General features: G+C 43.7%; 1 protein-coding gene across 3 annotated transcripts in view; it reads left to right on the plus strand.

The window, feature by feature from the left end:
- WDFY2 (WD repeat and FYVE domain containing 2) overlaps positions 1-23,480 on the plus strand; it is a 170,051-nt gene that overhangs the window by 128,498 nt on the left and 18,073 nt on the right. For all 3 annotated transcript variants that reach the window (XM_024755532.1, XM_024755530.1, XM_024755529.1), the window contains 2 exons: positions 4,496-4,608; positions 18,726-18,852. In XM_024755532.1, the coding sequence (XP_024611300.1) occupies positions 4,496-4,608; positions 18,726-18,852 (240 nt within the window). The remainder of the gene's footprint in view (positions 1-4,495; positions 4,609-18,725; positions 18,853-23,480) is intronic.

Below are 23,480 nucleotides of genomic sequence, written 5' to 3' on the forward strand. Positions count from 1 at the left end.
GGCATCTCCAAAAGTCATCTTCATTTTTCACCTCTTCTTTGCCATGTGGTTTACCAAGCAGAAAACAAACATGTGATTGGCTCTCAGAAACTTGTGTGTGCAGTGAAAGCCTCAGGCTTCCTTCCCCAGTGCCAATGACCCTCCAGTCCGACCTTGCTATTAAGGTGGAAGGCAGCTGCAATACTGCAGACAGAGAGGCCCTTCCAGAAGACTCCCTCACCTCTGCCAGCTCTGCCTCCTTAGCTCCAGTTCTGGAACCACAGTGCCAGCCCTTGCACCCGGGGGCATCTGTCTGCCTGGTATTTTCCCAGTGCCGCACGCTCGTGCATAACAGCGCTGCTTCTGCAGCCGAGACCCACGCAACTTTCCCAAGGCTGCAGGGTTTTTCCTGGGAGCTGCCTGATGCATAGATTGTTAACGGGCAACCCATACAGCGTTGGGGTTCACGTTAAAATTCAGCTTTTAAACATGCGTTTTTCATGGGAACCCTCCTCCATCACCTCACCCCTCCTCTTCGTTCTGCCACCTTCTGTACTTACCGGTTTTTGGTCTTTTTGGTTCTTCAGTTTTTTAGTGGTAAAGAAAGGAAGAAGATCTGTTAAAATAACATAAAATGTTCAGAATAATATTATGACCCCTATTTCTCCTCATAGTGGGCACTGGTGGTATACATAAGAGTTTTCTACAGACGGATTGGTTCTCTCCCATCTGCACCTCAAATAGTCAAGCCAACAAGTGATAGAATAAGTCAGATTGACATCACCCTTTTTCCTCTTCTTTCAGGCCTCTTAGCAGAGAAGTAAATAAACAATGAAAGTAACCAAAATTCAAGTAGAGAAATAAAGGATGACAGAGACTGACTAGTTCACAAGTTGAATTATCAATTTCGGAATCACCTCAAAATCTTTGTTGCTTTAAGTGAACTAATATTCACTTAACTGTTTAAGTGAATATTAAGTAAACTATCACGTTAACAACAGCAAGAAGAAGAAAGTGAAGGTGAGGAAAAAGAAGAAAATCTCTTACCTTTGCGGTCCCTGAGAGTTTACATAGTACTTCTACATAATGTTACTTCGTTCACTATCAAAACATAAAGACCTAATTCTCAATTTTCACGTGTAGAAAAGCCTCAGAGAGGCTCAAAGAGATTAAGAATAAGAAACCTTTTCAAGGTCGCGTGACTGTTAACTGGCAGAACCAGGATTAGAACTAGGGTATTAAAATCTTTGCGCTAGCCCTCTGCACAACTAGATATAGCAGAACGGAGGTATTTCCCAAAGGTCCCATGGCAGGCTGATGTAGGAAGTAGAACTGTTTTCCTTCCCCCACTTCAATTGCTGGTCTTTATTTTTGTGACTACTTTACCTAGCCACACCTTTCAGTCTGTCATTTGACCAAGTTTTGGTCACATTTTTCATGCTTCCACAAAACTAATTCAGGTACTCTTCATTTTAAGAACTTATTCCTGTTGGAGATATTTCCAAGATGTCACCCTATATAGTCAAATGCCTTTCCACCAAGCGTTCCCTTCTATCTATTCCTATTTGTGGAAAGAGTACTGAAAAGCTATTAAGATTATCCTGATTTCCATATTTCCTCATATCATACTAAATGCCAATCACTCTGGCTTTGAGCATTATTATAAACTCTTAGGGTTTTGTTTTTTAATAATATATTCAGTATATTTCAGTAAATTGCGCCCCCCCTTTTTTTGATGCTCATATTGTCCCATCTTTGGCCAGTAAGAGCCACATCATGTTGGCTCCTATGTCTTTTTGATACAGCCCCACTAGCCTTTGATAGCATCTTTGCCTTTTGACACGACATGTCTTAAGCTCATCTGGTACCTTCCTGTCCCAGTCCTGGAATTGGCCATTTCTCTTAGGAATAGTATTCAGAGATAGCTAGCAAATATATGTATGTGTATTTAAAAAAAGAAAATAAATGATTAGTTCACATAATATTTCTAATTCAAATTTAACATTATAGCATACTTCTTTTTTTTTTTTTTTTTTTTTTTCGGGAGATCTTCCCGGACCAGGGCACAAACCCGTGTGCCCTGCATCGGCAGGCGGACTCTCAACCGCTGTGCCACCAGGGAAGCCCCTTTACGTCATTTCTGTACTTGATTCTTTTGGACTAAAAACCTTTGTTCCTAAACATCAGCATAATTCTTTATTTGCTTTATCCCATGGTATATTTAAGTTGTTTGAAATAGTAATAGCAATATTATAATAGCAAGACTACTGAATAAGATTTTAGATTCTTTTTTTGCAGCTTTCTTTGTCCTGAGAATATATTCTACCAAGAATGTATAGTCAAAATGCTGTGTTTTAAAGTCACTTGAAATAATTCTTTTAACTCTGTGGTTATATCAGCAAGTTGACAGTAGGTTTATTCACTTTACTTTGTTGTCGATTCAGGGGATTTAAAAAAATGTATAAGTATTTTTCACATGTACATAATTACAAGATTCCATAATGGAAACAATGTAATGAGAGAGAAGTCTCACTACCACCCCTTTCCCGTCAGCTTGTTTCTCACTTTTCCATTGGCAGCCATTTTTGATCAATCTTGATTTATCAAAGTGCTTCCTTTTGTAAATATAAGCACACACACACACTTATATTTATGTTTCCCTCTTTCTTACACGAAGGTAGTGTAGCATATAAACTTCCATAAACCTTGGCTTTCCCCCACACACACTTAATAATATATCCTGGAGGGACTTCCCTGGTGGTCCAGGGGTTAGGACTCCGTGCTTCCAGTGCAGGGGTGCAGGTTCGATCCCTGGTTGGGGATCTAAGATCACACATGTCGTGGGGTGCAGCCAAAATTTTTTTAAAATAATAATAAATATAAAGTTAACAGAAGGCTATTAAGGCTGTAACATCTAAGTCTCTATTTAAAAAATAAATATATATATATAAAATAATATATCCTGGAAATTACTCCATGTCAAATTTCCCAGCTGTGTAGTATTCTTTTGCATGGATGTATCATAGTTAATAAGTCCTCTTTTGATGGACTTTTGGGTTGTTTTCAAACTTTAGCTCTTACTGTAATACGGAGTGAATAGCTTCAGGCATGTGTCAATTCACATTTTGGCCATTGTGCCTCTGGGGTAGATCTCTACAAGTACGATTGCTAGGCATTACCAACCAGGGAAGCTCACTAGAGACTCAGGGCCTTGGGTAGTTACTGGAGACTGACTGGTCACACAGGCACCCTCTTCCTGCATGTACCAAAATTCCAGACTCCCATAAGGAGGACTTCCCTGGTGTCCAGTGCTTAAGACTCTGTGCTTCCACTGCAGGGGGCACGGTTTCGATCCCTGATCAGGGAACTAAGATCCCACATGCCGCGTGGAGTGACCAAAAGAAAAAAAAAAAACCAGACTGGCAGAAGGAAAGCAGGTGTTTAGCATACACCATATTATTTGTACAGTTAAGGCACAGTCAGCCACTTTTGTCTGTTAACGGTGGGAACCCTCCTGAAATCCAAGTTCCCAGATGCCATGCCAATCTTGTAACAGCAGCCTTTCAAAGGATAGCCTGCTAGGTTAATTTTTTTTTCTTTTGCAAAGCACCATTGTCATTTCTTGAACCATCCATTCATGTATCTTGCCTGTTTTTTATTAGGTTCGTAATCTTCTGGATTGCTCTTTTTATATTAGTATTCGGGCCTTTTGTGACATCAGTTGCAAATATTTTTTCCAATTTGTCTTGTGCTTTGCTTATGGCATTTGTTTGTTGTTTGTGTATTTGAGTCATAGCTTTTTCCACTCCAAGGTTATAAAGGAACTCTCCCATCTAGAACTTCTATTTTTCATTTTTTTACATTGGAGTTCTTCCTGGTATAAAGTGAAGTACAAATCCTGTTTTATTTTCCCAAATGACTGGTTCAGTTTGTGCCAACTTTTCTTTTCGCCTTTCTTTTCCTTATTCATTTGAAAAGCCACCTTTATCGGATATGTACTAAATTTCTGCATGCTTTGGGGCCTATTTCTAGACTTTCTTTTCTGTTCCATTGGTCTGTTTGTCTAAGCACCACACTTTGAACTAAAGAGACTTTATAACATGTTTTAATATCTGGTAGGGCTAACCTCCCCCATCACAGTACCATATTACTCTTATTTTCAGAATATTCCTGGCTCTTCTTGCTAATTGACTTTTCTATGTGAACTTTAGAATGAACATACCTAACTGTAGGAAAAAACCCCACATGTTGCTACTTTTATAGGGATTATATTAAATTCATAAATTCATGTTGTGAAAATGGACATGTTTATCATGTGAGTCTTACCGTCCAGTAAGTAATGTCTTTCATTTTGTTATGTCCACTTTTTGTGTCTTTCAGCATTATATTCAAGTTCTCCTCCCGTGAGATTTGCGCATTTCTTTGACATTTATATTTTTTCTGGTGTGTGTGTGGAGAGAGGGGGGTAAACCATCCACTCACTTTTGAGAAACGATCCTTAATGCTTACATGATAGATTTGATGTTGAAACCCGGCATGTGTTCATTGGTGACCACTCAGGCCAAGTAACCATCCTCAAACTGGAGCAAGAAAACTGCACCCTGGTCACGACATTCAGAGGACATACAGGTGGGATTGAAAGCAGACCCTCCATGTGCTGCTCTCACAGTGACCTTTCGCCCGCTGCATGTTCTGATGTTCACAAGATGTGGTGTGCAAGTGACGAGGTACAATCCGGGCTTGTGCAAAGATACACGTGATGCGTGTGACTGATTTCAGAATGGTTCAGTAAGAATGGTTCAGTAAGATACATTGTCAGAAATTTTCTCCATCAGTCAAACAAAAGAGCAAACAGTCTATTTCAAAAATGGTGGTGATGTGGTTCTTTGTCATGCTACGCTGGAGAAAGCCCTTGTTTGCATATGTTAATGAGACATTGTTTGAGGCTGTGTGGCAACTGCACAAACAGTTGGACAGAAGGACAGCTGCCTCGGTCTGTCCTTGCCATCCTTGGAGCGAGAAAATGGTATGCAAGACAGACTCCTACTTCCAAGACAAATGAAATGAAAAATAGATTTGTCGTGGGTAGCTAGCCTACATAAAAAGGTACAAGTTCCTCTTTAATTTTCCTTCCTCTGGGGCTCTTTTCAAGGCCCCCTTTATGTTACTGGTCTGCTCAAGGTCATTTAAGCAAGGTGACAGACTGTATCCACACTTAACCTTTGAAAGACTTGAGTAAATGATGATGACTAATTTTTTACTAGTATTTTTAACATGTGATGTTGACCCTGGAGAATGAATAACTGCCTGTTTTCCTGGTTCTTAATGGGCTTTTGTGTCTTCTGCAGTTTACCAGCCCATGATTCAGTATAGAACAAGGTTAATATTTGAGTTTAGACGTCATATAAGAACAAAAGTAGGTGAATGAGGATGTAAAATGGGATAGTATCTAGCTCATAAGGGAGTTCCTAAAGGGAAAAAGAGCAATGCAATAAAGAGAAAATTGAATCCAGGGGAAAGATTCATAAAAGATCATCTTAATTATCTACACCTGAGGCAGGAAGAGCACATAGAAATCTCCCCTGTGGATAGAACCCAGGTCTTTCCTGATTGGATTTCTCTTTTTAGCCACCTACACTCTGACCAAGCCTGGCCTGGTGGGGACCTGAAACTATCTCAGGTCAGGACTGTTTCACTGCTGAGTTCAGTCTCCCAATCCTTGGCTTCCCTAAGCCCTTAACTCCACCTGCACTTGTTCTTGCCCTTGTTGAGGAGTCCTTCCCTTGATCCCTCACTGCCCAGCATCTCTGCCCCATCTTCCCTTCCTCTCCATCGCTTCAGCCACACGTTTCCCTGCATTCTTAGTTCAGGCCCCCTTGTTGGTAAATTTCAGCTGTGGTTCAGAGTATCCACGTCTCTTCTGCGCACTCAGCCGCGGAGTCTGCACTCGGGTTTGGGGTCACAGCACGAGCCTCAGCTCATCGTCCCCAGTGCAGAGTCGTCATTCCAGTCCAGGCTCAGGAGTTGCCTCACAGCCCCTCACGTAACCCGGCTCTAAGTCCTTCGTACACAGTATGCTCCTTCTCTCAGTCCCTCAGCAGCTTTTTCAGACCTTCCCCGCTCTCCCTAGGCCTCCTTCAAAGAAAAACAGAGGTTATCAAATACAAGCTTTTTAAAAATGTTTATTTCTTGGCCACCCCATCTTCCCTCCCCAAGAAGCAAGCTTTTCCTTCGCTTTCTCCTCATTGCTCGCCCTCCTGCCTCGTGCTGTCCTTGGCCCCAGACTCATCCTCCTGGGGGTCTCCACATGGAAAGTTAATTTTTTGGTCTCCCTTTGGACCAACTCTTCTCAAGTTTCTAACATGCTGAGTTCCTTGCCTCTGTTAAAAACAAACAAAACCCCTCTGATCCCATCTTATTTTCTTCACAGCAGTGCCACTTTTTTCCTTTGTTTTTCAATTGCAGTAAAATGTACACAACCTAAAATCGATGCTTTTGTCCATTTCTGTGTTCAATTCAGTGGCATTAAGTACATTCACATTGTTGTGCACTGATCACCACCATCCATCTCCAGAACATTCTTCATCTTGCAGAAGAGAAACTCTGTGCCCATGTAACCCCCTCCCCCCAGCCCCTGGCAACCACCATTCTGCTTTCTGTCTCTGTGCACTGCATGTGAGGGGAATTGTGCAGTATTTGCTGTTCTGTGACCGGGTTATTTCACCTAGAGTAATACCTTCACGTTGTCGCAGTTAGCAACGCGTCTTAAAAAAGTTATCATTTTCCCAGCCGCTTCGCATTCTTCCCTCCCGTTGGCTTTCCCGCCACCTGCAATTTGGCTCGTCTCTATCACTCCTCTCACACTGCTCTCCCCGAGGTGGCCAGTGGCCTGCTGGTAGCTAAATCCAGTGGACATGTGTTTTTGGTGGTTTTTTTTTTTTTTTTTTTTTTTTTTTTTTTGCGGTACGCGGGCCTCTCACTGTTGTGGCCTCTCCCGTTGCAGAGCACAGGCTCCGGACACGCAGGCTCAGCGGCCATGGCTCACGGGCCCAGCCGCTCCGCGGCACGAACCCGTGTCCCCTGCATCGGCCGGCGGACTCTCAAGCACAGCGCCACCAGGGAAGCCCGGACATGTTTTAAACTCTGTCCTGTTTAACCTCGTGGTAGCGTTTTACATTGTGGCCATTCCTTCCTGCTGTGACTGCCCTCGATTGGCTTCTATAACACATTTCCTCCCACATTGAAGTCTCTGACTGCTCTTTCTCCTCTCCTTTGGGGTCGTCTTGGTGGGTTCTGCCTGGGACCCTTGTCTCTTCACCTCCTGGGCTCTCCCTGGTTGACCTCGGCCACTACTCCCAGTCACAGAAAGAAAAGGCATAGGGCTTCCCTGTGAGCCACAACTACTGAGCCTGCGCGTCTGGAGCCTGTGCTCCGCAACAAGAGAGGCCCGCGCACCGCGATGAAGAGGGGCCCCCGCTTGCCACGCTAGAGAAAGCCCTCGCACAGAAATGAAGACCCAACACAGCCGTAAATAAATAAATAAATAAATTTAAAATCATATGGGCTTCTAAGAAGACCTCTGCTAAAAAAATAAATAAATAAAAAAGGCATAGTCATTGTTCTCGAATTCCTCACAGCCCAGTGAGCGAGACAGAAGCTAAACAGTAATTATAGTGCCTGAGGGCCGGGGTGTGTGAGTCTGGAGCCTGTGCTCCGCAACAAGAGAGGCCCGCGCACCGCGATGAAGAGGGGCCCCCGCTTGCCACGCTAGAGAAAGCCCTCGCACAGAAATGAAGACCCAACACAGCCGTAAATAAATAAATAAATAAATTTAAAATCATATGGGCTTCTAAGAAGACCTCTGCTAAAAAAATAAATAAATAAAAAAGGCATAGTCATTGTTCTCGAATTCCTCACAGCCCAGTGAGCGAGACAGAAGCTAAACAGTAATTATAGTGCCTGAGGGCCGGGGTGTGTGGAGGAGCATCTGGGGCATGGGAGCAGCAACCAAGGGGATGGGCGTGGGAGTTGGTCAGGGAAGGTCTCCCCCCGGGGGGTGGAGGGGGGGGAGATATGACTTTGACCTAAGATTGTGGCGGAGGAGTAAGTGTTGAGTTCATGAAAGAGAAGTAGGGAGAGCAGGGCAGGCAGAACAAACCAGCGTAATCCAAGGCCTGGGGATTTGCAAAAAGCGTGGCTCTCTTGGGAGCGCCTAGTTACTCTTTTTGGCTGGAACACTGAGTATGGGGGTGGTGGGTGTCAGCCAGAAAGGAAGTGAGAGTCAGTTCAGATCACTGAGAGCATTATCCTGACATCAGGGGAAAACGGTGAAAGAGTTTTAAGCAAAAAGTTAACCTGATCGGATTTAAAAGATTGCTCTGGTAGTAGAGTAGAGAGTGTGATGGGAGAGCTAGTAGGAAACTGTCCCTCGCAGAGTGGCTATGGTGATGGGAGAGCGGGGAGTGGATAGACGTGCGGTAAAATTTTAGAGGCCGTGACAGGCTGGAGAGTTCCCAGATTTGGTTGAGGCAGAGGTGGCTTTCAGCTTGACCTTCTGGCTCCTTAGAAGTCGGGCGTTGCCCAGAGCACCGATAGGAATTCCCCGAGTTCTGTACTGCTGCCTCTGGGTCAGGAAAGGGATAAGTAGCTGCTTCTTACTGCTGTGAGGTGAAAAGGTGGCCCAAGGAGTTCATGTCTTCCGGATTCGTTCCAATATAAAATACTACCCGATATTGTATCTTATCTTTCTGAAAGAATGTAAAATATTTTCACATGATTTCATCATGAAATATCTTTGAGGACGACAGGACGTAGCCCAGGAAGGTTGTTATCTAACACGAAGGCAAATAAATGTAGCAGGTCACCTATCTAATTTGTTATTATTCCTAGACAGTAGTATCTACCCATCTCCAGTCTGGCTACAGCACAGGTCATTCATTTAAAGCTAAAACAAGGGCATCTGAGAGATTCCACGATGATGCAAACATTGTTGAGCTCTTCCTATGCAGTAAGTCCATCTGGGCCCTGGGAGGTCCCAAACTCAGCCGGACACAATTCTGGAGAAAGGGGCTGTGAATGGAGAGTTAGTTTTAACCTCCTGACTCCCTTACCCCCCAAACAAAGACCTTAAGATGAACCTAGATCCATTAAAGAGTGATCTTGGGGATCTAATTACTCCAGATCCAAACTCAACAGCAGACAAGTCTTCAGTATGTGTATGGAGTCAGCCATTCACCCATCACTCTCTTTTACAGTACAGAAGGTCATATAAAAATGTGAGTTAGTGATGGAATCTGCCTAATAGCCATACCCAGAGGCCAAAACATGGCACTTACTAATCCATGGGGATTTAGAAAACTAATTTTATGTTCTTATGCTCCCTCTGCTGGTTTTATTTCTGGAGCTAAATGCCAAATATCATAGTTCTTTGATATTTCTGCAGAAATTAGAATATATTTCTGCCAAAATGTCACACGCTGATTTGAACAAAGGGGAAAAATATCAGATTTTGGCCCCTGGAAACTACTAGTATCGATAAAATCTTTTTTTTTTTCTTCTAAGAATTTTTTTGGTTAGTATGAACATATTGGAAATAGGAGGGCTTGAATGTGAACCGCCCAAAGCATACTACTTAACGGAAAATTAAATACAGACTTGTTCATTGACTGTTAGGAGAACTATTGAAAGTAACAGTGTAGTTATAATAAAAATAACTAAAACAAGGACAGGTACAGTTTAGTGCAAATATGTAAGTTCAGATCATTAAGCTGAAAGCTTAATTTTTGTTTACAGTAGAGGCTTTCACATCTAATAGATGTGGATTTTCATCTAGAGTCCGTCAGGTCATTGGCTCTCCATGTGATGAGTGGTGCCGCTCATCGGTGAATGAAATCAGCCTAGTCCTTGCCCTGGTTCAAATCCCGCTCATGGAATTAAAGCAATAATTGGAAATATTATGCGTGTAACAAGTGTTGTGAAGCCCCGAGGCCACGCATGGGCTTCTTTGGGAACAGTTAACAAGAGGGCTTCTTGTCCACAGAGTTAAAGGGGGGCTTCTAAGAAAGTGATGTTTAAACAACACCTTAAGAAGACTGAGGAGTTTACCCAGGTGGTGGGAACATTCCAGACCCAGGAGGTAGGAAGCAGGTTTGAAGCCTGCAATGGGTAAGTGTGAATGGAGTCCAGTGGCCTGTGTGGAGAGCCAGGGGTGAGGGATACAAGTTGACGTCCCAGGCAACGTGAAGAACTTCAGATGGACATTGTTCTCAGGCAGTGGGAAGCCAGCGGTGGAGTTGAGGCAGGGTGGTAACGTGCTTTCCGTTGTAACGAATCGTGGTAGCAGCGGGTGGTGGATTGAGTGGGGACGAGGCTGGATGTGAAGAGGCCTTTTAGAAGGAAGCTACTGCCGGAGTCCCTGGAAAAGGGGACTCCTGTCTGGACCGGGAGAGCAGCAGCGGGTGTGGAGAGTAGAGGAGGGGTTCAGGGTCTGTTTAGGAGATGAGTCAGCAGTGCTTGATGATTGGTTGAAGCAGGAGTGGCTTCCATGTTTCTGTCTGGAACATTTGGGTGGATGGTGATGCCATTTACTGAAAATGGGAACGGCAGAAGTAACAGCAGGTTTGCGAGAGAATGTCGTGGTGCTTTAAACTCAACATGACCAAGAGGCCCCCTTGAGGAGGTGGCAAGGAGTCAGCTGGATGTCCCGCTGTGAGTCTCAGGAGGAGGGTGTAGCCTAGAGGCGGAGCACATTTACCTTTCCAGAAACACTCATCACTTCAACCTGGAGCAAAATGCAGTAGCTGAAAGGTCACATACTCTATTCAAGAGGCTCCGTGGTCTGAGGACTTCCTTGGCTGCCTCTCCTCTGGCCGCATTTTGCCAGCACACCCTCCCCCTGCACGCGTGGTGGGATGTGCGTGGTGAGATACCAGGTCGCACTGGTAGAGACAGAGCCAGCAGTTTCCAGCCCTGACTCTGTGACCCTCCACCTAGTCTTTAGCTTTTGCAAGATATGTTGTAAAAGTCTCCAAAAATTAGCTCACTGAGCATTTGGTAACATGTATGAAATTTCTAAAAATGTTTATACTCTGATCTGGTTCCACGGTTGGGAAACTCTTCTAACTAAATCAGAAATGGGAATAAAGTTTTATGTATAAGAATGTTCATCCTAGCAAAACGTATAATAGTTGAAAGTTAAACAACCTAACAGTAAGTGAAATAAGGTACATCCATGCTTTGGGATATTATGCAGCCATTAAAAATTCCATTTATGAGAGTATAAAATAGTATAGATAAAACCTTGACTTTTAAGAATGAATTCATTTATGTTAAAAGTTATTCTGTCGGTTATATTGTGGAGGGCCAAGGCAGGGAGAAGCATATAATGAAACCATGAGGGAGAGCTCTGGAGCGGAAAGCTGGAGTGAAGGACAACGAAATGGAATAAATGATTTTTGTGAATTAAAATATCATAAACCCCGGAAACCCACAACCATCGCAGCCCTGGCTCTCATTCTCCATCCTGGTTATGGGTCGTGCAGGGCGAGGAGGTTGGCCCGGGTGTAGACGGAGAGGGCAGAGCAGACAGGGCTCGCTGAGGTGGCTGACTCGCTGCCGCCAGAGGCGTTGGGTGGAAAGGGCTCTGCTGCCCATCAGGAAGCAGTCGCGGCAGAAAGAAGAGACTCCCCGCCCCATTCCTCTGGGCTCCTCTGTGTCTGCCAAAGCCTCTGTTGTGACGGCTTATTGCTCTCCTTTATCGTCCTCCCGTGCTGCTTTGCCATTCAATTAACGGGCCAGGTGAGTAGACATACACTGAGCACCTCTGGTGCACCCAGGTCTGTGCACTGTGCTTGAATACAAAGATGTGGAGCCTAAAGTCTACAGTGGGGACAGATTTATAATCCAGCAAAGTCGGATCCAGTGAGTGATGGTGACATTTAGAGACGTGGGCAGAGGTGGGAGCCTCACCTAGATTGGGGGTGTTGGAGGGAAGGCTTCCTGCAGGAGAGGGCTCCTGAGCTGCACCTTGAAGAGGGAGAAAAGGTTACCTGGGGGATAAAAGGTAGGTCTGGCGCTCCAGGCAGAGGGAGCAACCACGTCTTGTGAGAGAATGGCTCCACCAAACACAATGTGCGTGTCCTTCTCGTTCCCAGAACTAACATTGTATATTTGTGTTGGTGTAGGGTCTGAGTCTTATTTGTTTTGAATATATCCACAGAGCTTAGCACAGTGCCTGCCGTATAGAAGACGCTCAGTACCTGCTTATTGAACTGATTTGAAATGAATGCTGTGATTTATAAGCCAGCCTCCAATAGAGACCCGTTGTTAGGTCATTTACATAGAACTGGGATGGGACCACAGGGTGATTATTTTGCCTCCCCAGTCCCATCCTGTTTCCTGTCTTGCAGCTTTTCCTTCCATCTTTCCCACTCTCCCTGAAGCCTGTGGTGTAACAGTCTGAGCCCTGGGAGAGTCTGTTCACTCTTCCTGACTCTGTGTTACCAAGAACTCCCCTTCCCAGCTGGGGCTCCTTGCAGCCTGATGTGATGTGCAAAAACTAGAGGTTGATATTATGATGGTTGAGATAGCATGGGAACGCGCTGGTCGCTGCCTTAGGCTAACTCAACAAAAAACAGTGTCACAGAGATGGTCCAGATGAGGTCTCCTGCACTATAATCATAGCTCACGTTTATTGAGTGTTTCCCATGCACTAGGCACTGTTCCATGTGCTTATATATATTCACTCATTTAATCTTATACATTTATTTATTTTTAATTTTTTAATTTTGGGCTGCACACAGTATTTGTTTTTCTCTTTTTGGCTGCGTTTGGTCTTTGTTGCTGCACTCGGGCTTTCTTTAGTTGTGGCGAGCGGGAGCCATTCTTCGTTGCAGCACTCGGGCTTTCTTTAGTTGTGGCGAGCGGGGGCCACTCTTCGTTGCAGTGCATGGGCTTCTCATTGCGGTGGCTTCTCTTGTCGCGGAGCACGGGCTCTAGGCGTGCGGGCTTCAGTAGTTGTGGCTTGCAGGCTCTAGAGCGCAGGCTCAGTAGTTGTGGTGCACGGGCTTAGTTGCTCCGCGGCATGTGGGATCTTCCCAGACCAGGGCTCGAACCCGTGTCTCCTGCATTGGCAGGCGGATTCTTAACCACTGCACCACCAGGGAAGCCCCACTCATTTAATCTTAACAAAACTATTATCATCCCTCTTTTATGGATTAGACTTCTGAGGCTCAAAGTCTTAAATAACTTGCTCAGGGTCATATACCTAATAAGGGTAGAGCTGTCACTTGAGCCTAGAATCTGGTTCCAGAGCCTTTGCGCTTCTGATACCGTATATCAACTTCCCATTTCTTCATCATAAACCATCCTTATCCCATAGTCACCAACAAAGGCCAGAGGGCCTGCTTCTCATGGTGCAATGCTGGTAGATGTTGGTGTGTATTAGTTAGGAGGAGGTGAATGGTGTCTATCACTTGGCACACAGAAAACCCTATTTAAGTATTTCCATGTTTGTTTGGACAGGATGAACAGCCCATCCAATTAAGTCTTTAAAGTTAAATAAGCCTTTCTAACCGTTCTTTTTACCAGTGCCCACCATTATTTAAATCTAACACGATGTTTTAAAGAACCTGAGCCACCCATTTTACATGTTGTCTAAGTCCATTCTGGCCGCCATAACAGAATACCATAGACTGGGTGGCTTATAAACAACAGAAATACATTTCTCACAGGTCTGGAGTCTGGGAAGTCCAAGATCAAAGCACTGGCAGATTCAGTGTCTGGTGAGAACCCACTTCCTGGTTTCTAGATGGCTGTCTTCTTGCTATAACCTCACACAGCAGAGTGGGTGAGGGAGCTCTCTGGGGTCTCTTTCATAAGGGCACTAATCCCATTCATGAGGTCTCTGCCCCTGTGACCTAATCACCTTCAAATATTGAATATGAATATGATGGGGGGGGGACACAAACACATGTTAAATAGGGGAAATCATATATTTGTCATCTTTCTCTTTTCTGTCCCCCTAATCCTTAACTAGTCAAGCAAGACCATCTCCAAAGCTTCTCCTTGAGATGAGCATTCCCTGACTTAACAGGTATGAGTAGTGGAATAGGTGAAGACCAGCACAGAGACAACACTGGTCAGCCAGGAAAAGAGACGTCTGTGCCTGTTTCATGTCCTAAGAACAGGCAAAAGACAGTCATTCATGTACTTCCTCCTTCGTTCAATCATTTGCTTATTGAGTGCCTACTGTAAGGCAGGCAGAATTCTAGATCCTGGGGGTCCTGTGGGAAAAAGCCAAAGCCCTGGCCCTCCTAGAACTTATATTCTGTTGGGACAATAGGCAATGCTCTGAAGAGAAATACCGTAAGGAGGAAAGTGGTAAGAGTGGTCAAGGGAGGTCTCTGAGGAGGTGGCATTTGTGAGGGGACAAGCCAGTGATAATCTAGGGGAAGAAAGTCACAGGCAGAGGCAACAAAATGCAGAGACCCAGAAGTAAGAATGAACCTGGCCTGTTCTAGGAACTTTGGGAAGCCCAGCTGACTGGAGCAGAGCTAGTAAGGTGGGGGAGGAGAGAGAGGGAAGCCCCTATAGTGGCAGAAGCCAGGATCACCAAGGGCCTGGAGAGAACTGTGGGTTTTACTCTGCATGGGATGGGAAACCACAGGAGTGATTTAAGCAAGGGGTGTTCTCATCTGCTTTGTGTTCTTCAGTGATCACTTTGGTGGAGAATAGACAACAGGGACAGGAGTGGAAGCAGGAAATGTTGTATGAGGCTAGTAGTATAATTTCAGAATTTAAAGAAGGTGCTGAGAGTCCCATCCATCCTTCACCCCTATTCCCCACATGTTAACATCTTTGAAAATTACAGTACACGTATCAAAAATCAGGTAATTTTGAAACAACACTGTTCTTTAATCCGCACACGTTAGTCACATTTCTCCGGTTATCACACTAATATCCTTTTTCTGGTTCAGAATCCAACCCACGACTACACCCCACGTTTGGTGATAACGTCTCCTTAGTTCCCTTAACCTGGAACAGTTCTTCAGTCTTTCTGTGCTTTCATGACCTGGACATTCTTTTTTTAAAGATTTTTTTTTTGATGTGGACCATTTTTAAAGTCTTTATTGAATATGTTACAATATTGCTTCTGTTTTATGTTTTGGATTTTTGGCCCCGGGGGCATGTGGGATCTTAGCTCCCTGACCAGGGATCGAACCCTTGCCCCCTGCATTGGAAGGAGAAGTCTCAACCACTGGACCGCCTGGGAAGTCCCAACCTTGACATTTTTGAGTACTAGCCTGACTGTCCTTCCCCCCTAGAAAGTCTCTCCATTTGAGTTTGTCTGATGCTTCCTTATGGTTAAATTTTTATAAGAATAAAACAAAAGTGACGATATGCCTTCTCAGTGCATCATATCAGAAGGCACGTGATACTGATTTGTCCTCTTACTGGTGGTGCTAACTTTGATCGCTTGGTTAAGATGGTGTCTGCCAGGTTTCTCCATTGTAATCACCCTTTGTAATACATCAGTATGTTGTGAGGAAATACCTTGAAACGTTGAAACTATGTAAATATTCCGTTTCTTATCATATATCTGACAAACTAACTAGAGTACTGTATTTGTATACAAATCTTTTTACATTTGGCCTTAGTACCATTTTTCATAGTTAATTTTGTCAATTCTTCCCCTAACCCCCTTCAGTGAGGTTGTACCACTTATTTGTAATATGGCTAGGTTCACTTGTTTCTGTTCATATTCCATTTTGGGTTCTCCTTCCCCTCCCCCTCAGCAACACACACACACACACACGCACGCACACACACGCACTCACGCGCACACAGACACACACACTCCTAGTTTTTAATTTTTACTTGTTTTCGAGTATGTGAAATAGTAACATGATTCCAAAACTCAAAACCAAACCAAAAAAACACAACAAAAAGTGTCTCTCCTTCATCGCTTCTCCATTCCTATTCCCCAGCCTCTCCCACACACCTGCTGTCATTAACAAATCTCAGTAATTTCTCATCTACCCTTTTTTCTTAGATGAGAGGTAGCATAATGTAGATATTCTTTTGCACTTTGCCTTTTTCCCTTTACAGTATATCCTGGAAATCATGTCATAGCCATCCAGCAGGTCTTCTCCATTCTTTTTCATAGCTGCATAGTACTCTGTGAATGTACCATAGTTTTATTTGCCCACTCTCTTATATGAGCATTTAAGTTGTTCCCAATGTTTTGCTATTTCAAACCATGCTGAGATGAATAGAGTGTGTATTTTGGTGTATTTGATGGGAGCAGGGACAGTATCTTCAAGATAAATTCCTGGAAGTGAGAGGGCTGGATTGAGAGCTCAGTGCGTACGTAGTTTTGTTGGATATGGCCTTCCCCATGTTACTGGGTTGCATTCTCATTGACAATGTATGAGAGTGCTTTTTTCCCCCGGAGCCTTTACAACAAAATGTGTGTCATACTTTTTAATTTTCTAGGCAAGAATTTTAACTGTGGCTCATACAAGGATAGTAGCAATGGAGATGGTGAGAAGTGCTTAGATTCTAGATACATTTTGAGGGAAAAACCAATTCAGAGTTTATAGTGGGTTGCTTTGGAGGCTAATGAAACAGTTTTCCAACCAGGGTTCTCTCTAATTCTGTTTAAGTATTAGGCATCAATATTAACAGTGTAAACTAATAGCTTCTTTTCACTTGTCTGACATTTTTGACGCTTTGGGTGACTCTCACCTTCCTCTTGGACCAGCCTTATTATAATATTCTAGTAATTCTGTGGCATTGTAGTAGGTAATGGTACTGCTCTAACAAATAACTTTCAACATTTCAGTGGCTTAATGCAAAGGCGTTTTCCTCATGCATGTAACAATCCAGTGCAAATGTTCCTGTTCTTTTCCATGTGGTGATTCAGGGTCCCAGGCTCCTTCTAGAATTTCTCTGTATCCTGGCGTCTTGGAGTCCTCCAGGAGGAAGTATAAAGAGAAAGTGGAAAAGGAACGTCTTAACTGCCTCGGCCTGGGAGGGATGCATATGACTTCCGCGTACTTTCTGGGTTCCCTTGCTGAGAACTGGTCACATGCCCCCTAGTTGCAAGAGGGGCCAGTTAATGTGGCCCCTGTAGGAAGCAACTTTCCAGGGAGCACTGTATATACAAGAAGAGGGAACATGAATTTCAGTAAACAATTAGCTGACTCTACCACAGATATTTAACAAAGTGAGTCATTCTAGTACTGTGTGGGAATAAACATTTTGCACGATGGAATGCATATCCTGAAGCATTACATTCTCAGATACTGAAGGAAGGTTAGGGGTCGGGGGATGGTTACATGAAGTTTAATAACAGGGAGAGAAGATGAGTTATACAGAAAGAGAAAATATTTAGCTTTGAAAGGCTAAGTAAGCATAACAGAGGAGTTCCAAATAACGAGATTTGTGGATGAAAAAGCAATTTTTGTGTCTTCATTCATCTGCTCTTTCGTTCATTCAACAAGTACCACCAGAGCCTGTTTGCTGCTGGCCCTGTGCTTGTTTTGGGGTGGGAGTGGGGGAGGGAAGAGGAGATGGGAGCTGCAGGGGGTGGTCAGCACAGGTGCACTGGGGGAAGTGGTGTGTATTCTTACAGGGACAGGAATATATACAAGCAGAATGTCGTGCAGGTATAGGGAGAAGCTATTAAGCATAATCCAGGATAGTGGGGTTTTTTTTCCTTTTGACCTTGAAAAAATATCTTCTGAGACATTACATGAGAGAAACTTTCCTAAAAGCTTTTAAAGTGCAGTACTTCATTAGAACAAATTGATGATCTAAAGAAGAAAAATGTCGGATTCCAACAAATAAGAAACAACTTGTATGTTCTTTTCAGAATATAATATTTTTCAATAAAAATGAGTATTTCTCGTATTCTTAAGTATTCATAAGCTTTGTGCTCATCTTATACATAAAAAGTTACTATTGTTCTGAGTACACAAGAAGTTTGATTTATGATGGGACTGCCAGGGAAGAAAATCTGTCGTAATATTTTATGGCCAAACCACTGGAGTGATGCTAATAACCATCTGTACCGCACACCACAGTTTACAGAGTGGTTCCAGGTAATCGGTCCCGTCATGCTCACTGTAACCCTGTGAGGTAGGGAGTGGTTAGGCTGATATTATCCTCAGTGGTATTGTCGTATTACCATCATCCCCAGTTGACAGTTGAAGAAACTGACACTTGAGGATGTAAGTAATTTTCCCAGAATCTATAAATTTAAATTCCCAGAGAGAGAAAATAAATTTTAAATTCTGATATTGTTGTCTATCAACACCTGTATTCAAGAATAAAATAAATCTAACTGAGCTTTTTTAAAGTCCCGTTTACTGCTCACCTGCTGTCGGGATGTGGGGTAGACGGGGGCTTAAAAACTATGGTCAATATTTCCAAACAGTGTGGTATTTTCTGTTCTTAGAACTATGTCTATTTTTTGAAGGTCAATTAATTACCTTTTTCATTCCCCTTTGGTCTTTACAGTAATTGATTTTATGGTACATTAAATTTTGGGGAAAAGTGCATAAAGGGTGGGACTTTTATTCTTGGAGCCCATTTTTTTCTCTTTGGGGACTTACTTGTTCTTTCAACAGAAGTTTGTTGTGTGCCAGGAATTGCGCTAGCTCCGAACTCCTCTGCTCTCACAAGTTGTTGGTGAATAATGTTGTCACTTTGTGACTAATGACCAGTTGTGTCTGTTCTCTCAGGTGGGGTGACTGCTCTCTGTTGGGACCCCGTCCAGCGGGTGTTGTTCTCGGGGAGCTCCGACCACTCTGTCATCATGTGGGACATCGGTGGGAGAAAAGGAACAGCCATCGAGCTCCAAGGACATAGGTAAGGCTGCTGGTGCTTTTATTTTTTTATTTATCATTTATTTTTTAAATTTATCTATTTATTTATGTGGTACGCGGGCCTTTCACTGTTGTGGCCTCTCCCGTTGCGGAGCACAGGCTCCGGACACGCAGGCTCAGCGGCCATGGCTCACGGGCCCAGCCGCTCCACGGCATGTGGGATCTTCCCGGACCGGGGCACGAACCCATGTCCCCTGCATCGGCAGGCAGACTCTCAACCACTGCGCCACCAGGGAAGCCCCAAATTTATTTATTTTTTATTTTTGGCTGCACTGTGGGGCGTGTGGGATCTTAGTTCCCCCACCAGGGATCGAACCTGCGCCTTTGGCAGTGAAAGCACCAAGTCCTAACCACTGGACCACCAGGGAATTCCCTGCTGGTGCTTTTATGAAGAACTCTGGGAAAAGATTCCCGGCTGAAAGCTGGAACAAAGGCACGCGGGCCAGTCTTTGTGGCAGGAGCTTAGCCTGGGGATAATGTGACAGGAACGCAAATAATGGCCACTTTGATTTATATCTGTACATAAGTATGTTTATTTATTTATACCCCATTTTAATCCACAGAGGATTTGAGAGTGCTTACAAAAACCACAAAATAAAATAATGGCAGCAAAGAAATAAAAGGTAAAAAAGAGAACCGGGGAAGACTATAAGAGTAAAAATTTGAGAGTGAGAGAAGAAAGAGCTTCAGAATATAAGCTATGAAGGCCTACAGAATTTCTATAATTGAGTTCAAATGTGGTTTCAAGATTCCTGGCAGCTTAAGGAAAAGGTATCCTCACCCAGTACATGTTGTACTTCCCCAGATAGTTACTGAGTGCTCGCCTGATTAGTACCAGGCTCTTCTTCCTTAAGGAGTGGATTTCAGGAGACGGAGGGGAAGAGCAGAGAAAGCTTTGTGCTTCCTTGGAGCAGTTCTCAAACTTTGTTGTCCGCAAAGAATCACTGAGAAATCTGTTAAGTAGATTCCTGGGCCCTGTCCTCTGAGGTTCTCTCCACTGGTCTGGAGCTGTGGGCATCTGTGTCGTAACAAGCCTCCCAAGTAGCTCTGCCAGTGACCCTTGGACCACACTCTGATTTGTCCCACGTGTGCTGCCCGAGGTCCCCGGAGGCAAAGCCTGATCGTGTTGCCAAAAAGAATTTTCAGTCTGCTTTAGAACTCTGAAGCTAATCTGAATTGTCTTTAACTTTTAAAGTTTTCAACCTGATCTTAACTATGACTCTAATATATCAACTCCCATGAACTGACTGGTTTTAAGTGGCATTAGCTCCGCCTGTAGGTCTGCCTGGAAACACGAGTTTCAAAAACTTCTCCTAAGAAGTTAAATTTACAGTTTGGAATTATTAGATATGAGCTAATTCAATTTTAGAGGGCCCATGCACAAATACTTACTTTTTGTGTTAGAGTTTAATTTTAGAGACATAGCTACTAAGTCCTTCATTCCCACATGAGAGAACAGATCAGTTGTCCGGGGCTATACTTGGCTTGTGGGACCACTCAGACCTCAGTATCAGCTCATGAAAGAAATCACTCCCTTATATTTCTCTCCATGACAAGGGGACACATATCGAGATCACGTAGAAGGAGTTGACATCCATGTAAGTGAAGAAAAAGAAAAGCAAAATACAGCCCTGTTTCCTAATACTTGGTTACCAGCTACTCTACCAAGTAATTCCTGCTACTCGGGCTCCCTCCGAGAAATCAAATACAGGCTTTGATTGAAGATCAGCAGTATTTCGTGGACTCATTCAGATTAGCTCATAACTAGTTTTATTTCTACGCAGTGGTTCACAAAGACTGCAAGCAGGGCGAGTGTCAGTACTCACTGCCAGCGTCACTGGGTCCTGCGTGTCCTTAGGCAAAACATTGTTCTGGGAGACTTGCATCTACAGTTGGATAAGAAAGGAAAAGCTATAAAGTGGAGACAGAGTCTCTCAGTTCCAGAAAAATGAAGCCTAAACTAATAGGTCTTCCAGTTTCTGAGACATACAGGTTTGGCCTTTTAGAAGATGAAACGAACCATACTTGGAGTCCATCCTGATAGGATGGCACCCTGGAGCCTGGTGCAGTGGACAGGCTGGTGAGATCAGGAGCTACCGGTCAGAACTGCCTTGAACAGGAAGAACAGCAGAAGGCCTTGCCTGGTGCTTTATTTATTGATAATTCAAGCTTAGTAATAAGGTAGAGTCTATGAGGGGCTCCTTGACACCAGGTCTTAGTCTGAGAGGGGTTACCCTTGCTGTCACAGAACTAGGAGAAGTAAACTTCCTCAGCATCGTTGGTGTCACGCTGTGAGAGTGGGTTTGAGTGCCCGAGGTGGGGATAGGGAAGCATTGGAGCTGCTGACAGATGGAGGAAGACGGGGTTCACAAAGAAGGTGCAGGAAAGAAGGTCAAGGGCATCAGGCAGGATAAGGCCCACGTTCACAGCAGCCATTTCTCTGCCCTGAAAATTGGCCACTGGATTGGTGTTTGGTGATTCCTGTATTTGTTTTTCGTTTTTTGTTTTTTTCCAAATTATCAGCAATCTTTTCTTTCTTTTTTTTAAAATTTTTATTGGAGTATAGTTGCTTTACGATGTTGTGCCAGTTTCTACTGTACAGCAAAATGAATCAGCTATACGTATATATATATCCCTTCTTTTTTGGATTTCCTTCCCATTTAAGTCACCGCAGAGCATTGAGTAGAGTCCTGTGTGCTCTTCAGTAGGTTCTCATTAGTTATCTATTTTATACGTAGTATCAGTAGTGTATGTATGTCAATCCCAATCTCCCAATTCACCCCATCCTTGATTCTTGTTTGAGTAGCGCCTAATACTTTGTCAAAGAGCTTTCAAAACACACAGACACCTCAGTTTAATCTTACAATAACCCTATGAAAGAGAGAGGTCAGATATCATTTTTTCGGTGAGAATATTGGGCTTCCATCCTCAAAGACTCCAGCTGGTAGCTTAGGTCTCCCAGACCTCAGTTTAGTCCAGCAGAGAAAGCTTCTCAGAACCTTCTTTGTATCCAGCGCTGTGCTAGGCTCTGGGGAAACAAAAATGAACATTGAATAACATGGTCCCCACCATGCCCCATGGTGTTTTCTTTCTTTTCTACTTTAGAGGCCAAAGACTTTCTGCTTGGGGCCTCAGGCTGCCCCTTGCTCTCCTACAATTCCTCATTTTCCCACCTTCCCCCAGGATGACTGTTGGTGGCCAAAGTTCCAAATCAGGGGCCCAATCGTTGAGCTTGGGCACCGGGAAGAGCAGACTGGACCAGAGATTCCCCACCCCTCAGGGTGGGGAGACTGCCTTCCCCTCTTCTGGAAACGTCCAGCCATAGTGTGGAGGGACAGCTCCCTGTGGCTTCTGTCCCAGGTTCTGAGCTTTCACACCATCCTTCATTGGCAGAAATACAACATTACTGTAGCTAGTTTGATTTGATGTGTAAAAATCCCATCAAAGCAGAGAGAGCTTTAGCACAAGTAAGTGATTGATGACAGCAAAAATGTTTCCAAGTCCAAGGAAAAAAAGCTGAGAAAGTATACTTCTATAGTACAATAGTATCTGCATTTGAAGCATTTTGGTATTTTTATTCCCTGCAGCAAGTAGAACATGATTACGTGCCAGCTCTGGGGAAAGAAAGGCAAACAAAAGGTTCCAATTTCAGGGGCCAGTTATGTTTTTCAAGAATCAGTTACCAGTTAGATGGATATTATTGAAGCATAAACCTGGACATTTATTGTCCCGTGCCCACCTTGTCAAATCTAATCATGGGACTTGGACCTTTTAGATTCTTTTTTATTCTGATAGGTATAGGATAACACCTGTCATTTCATGACCGACTTTTCTTTCATGGCCATATTTTTTCTTTCTAATAGTGTTTTCTTAGGACTCTAAGACTTTCTGGCAATTTAATTTAATGGTAACTTGACTTAAAGCACAGGTAAAGGTCTGCGTGGTCCCTTGTGATGGATCCCTCCACCAAGACTGGGATCCGCAGGCTGCATGAGGCTCAGTCACAGCCGTGGCCCTGGGCCCACGTGGCCTGTGTCTTTGCCTCCTCTTTCCACAGCCCCAGCTCTGGGTTTCTCTCTTCCTCTTCTTACCATGGGTAAGACTTTTGTTATAAGCATCTTCGAATTCTTTTGGTAAAGAAATAGGCTATTCACAAATAAATAAACATTGGGAGAATTTATGCTTTTCTCTTATATCAAAGTTATGAAAGGAAGTAAAATTCTGGCACTCAGGTTCTTCTGGGTTTGGGGGAGAGGGACCAAGGATAAATATGTATGAGAGCTTTCTCTCCTTCCGAATCTGAGATTAGGAGCGTTTCTCCTTGTCACACTAGAGAATCATTAGGGGTGATGGGAAGAGATGTCTTTTCTATTTTTAACTATTTAGCTAACTAAAGACATAATAGGTCAAAGTATTAGCAGCTAAAGTTCTTTACAGAGGGTAGCATCTCATCAAAGAGCGAGGGGTTGTATAGTGTGGTGACTAATAGTAGCCTTTGAGTCAGGCCAGGCTGTATGCGAGGAAGGGCTCTGTAGGCTTGGGCAAGACACCTCATCTCTGATCTTCAGTTTCCTCATCTCTAAAATAAGGACAATATTGGAAAGAAAAGCC

The sequence above is a fragment of the Neophocaena asiaeorientalis genome, unplaced genomic scaffold (assembly GCF_003031525.2).
Source record: "Neophocaena asiaeorientalis asiaeorientalis breed wild unplaced genomic scaffold, Neophocaena_asiaeorientalis_V1.1 scaffold59, whole genome shotgun sequence".
Lineage (NCBI taxonomy): Eukaryota > Metazoa > Chordata > Mammalia > Artiodactyla > Phocoenidae > Neophocaena > Neophocaena asiaeorientalis.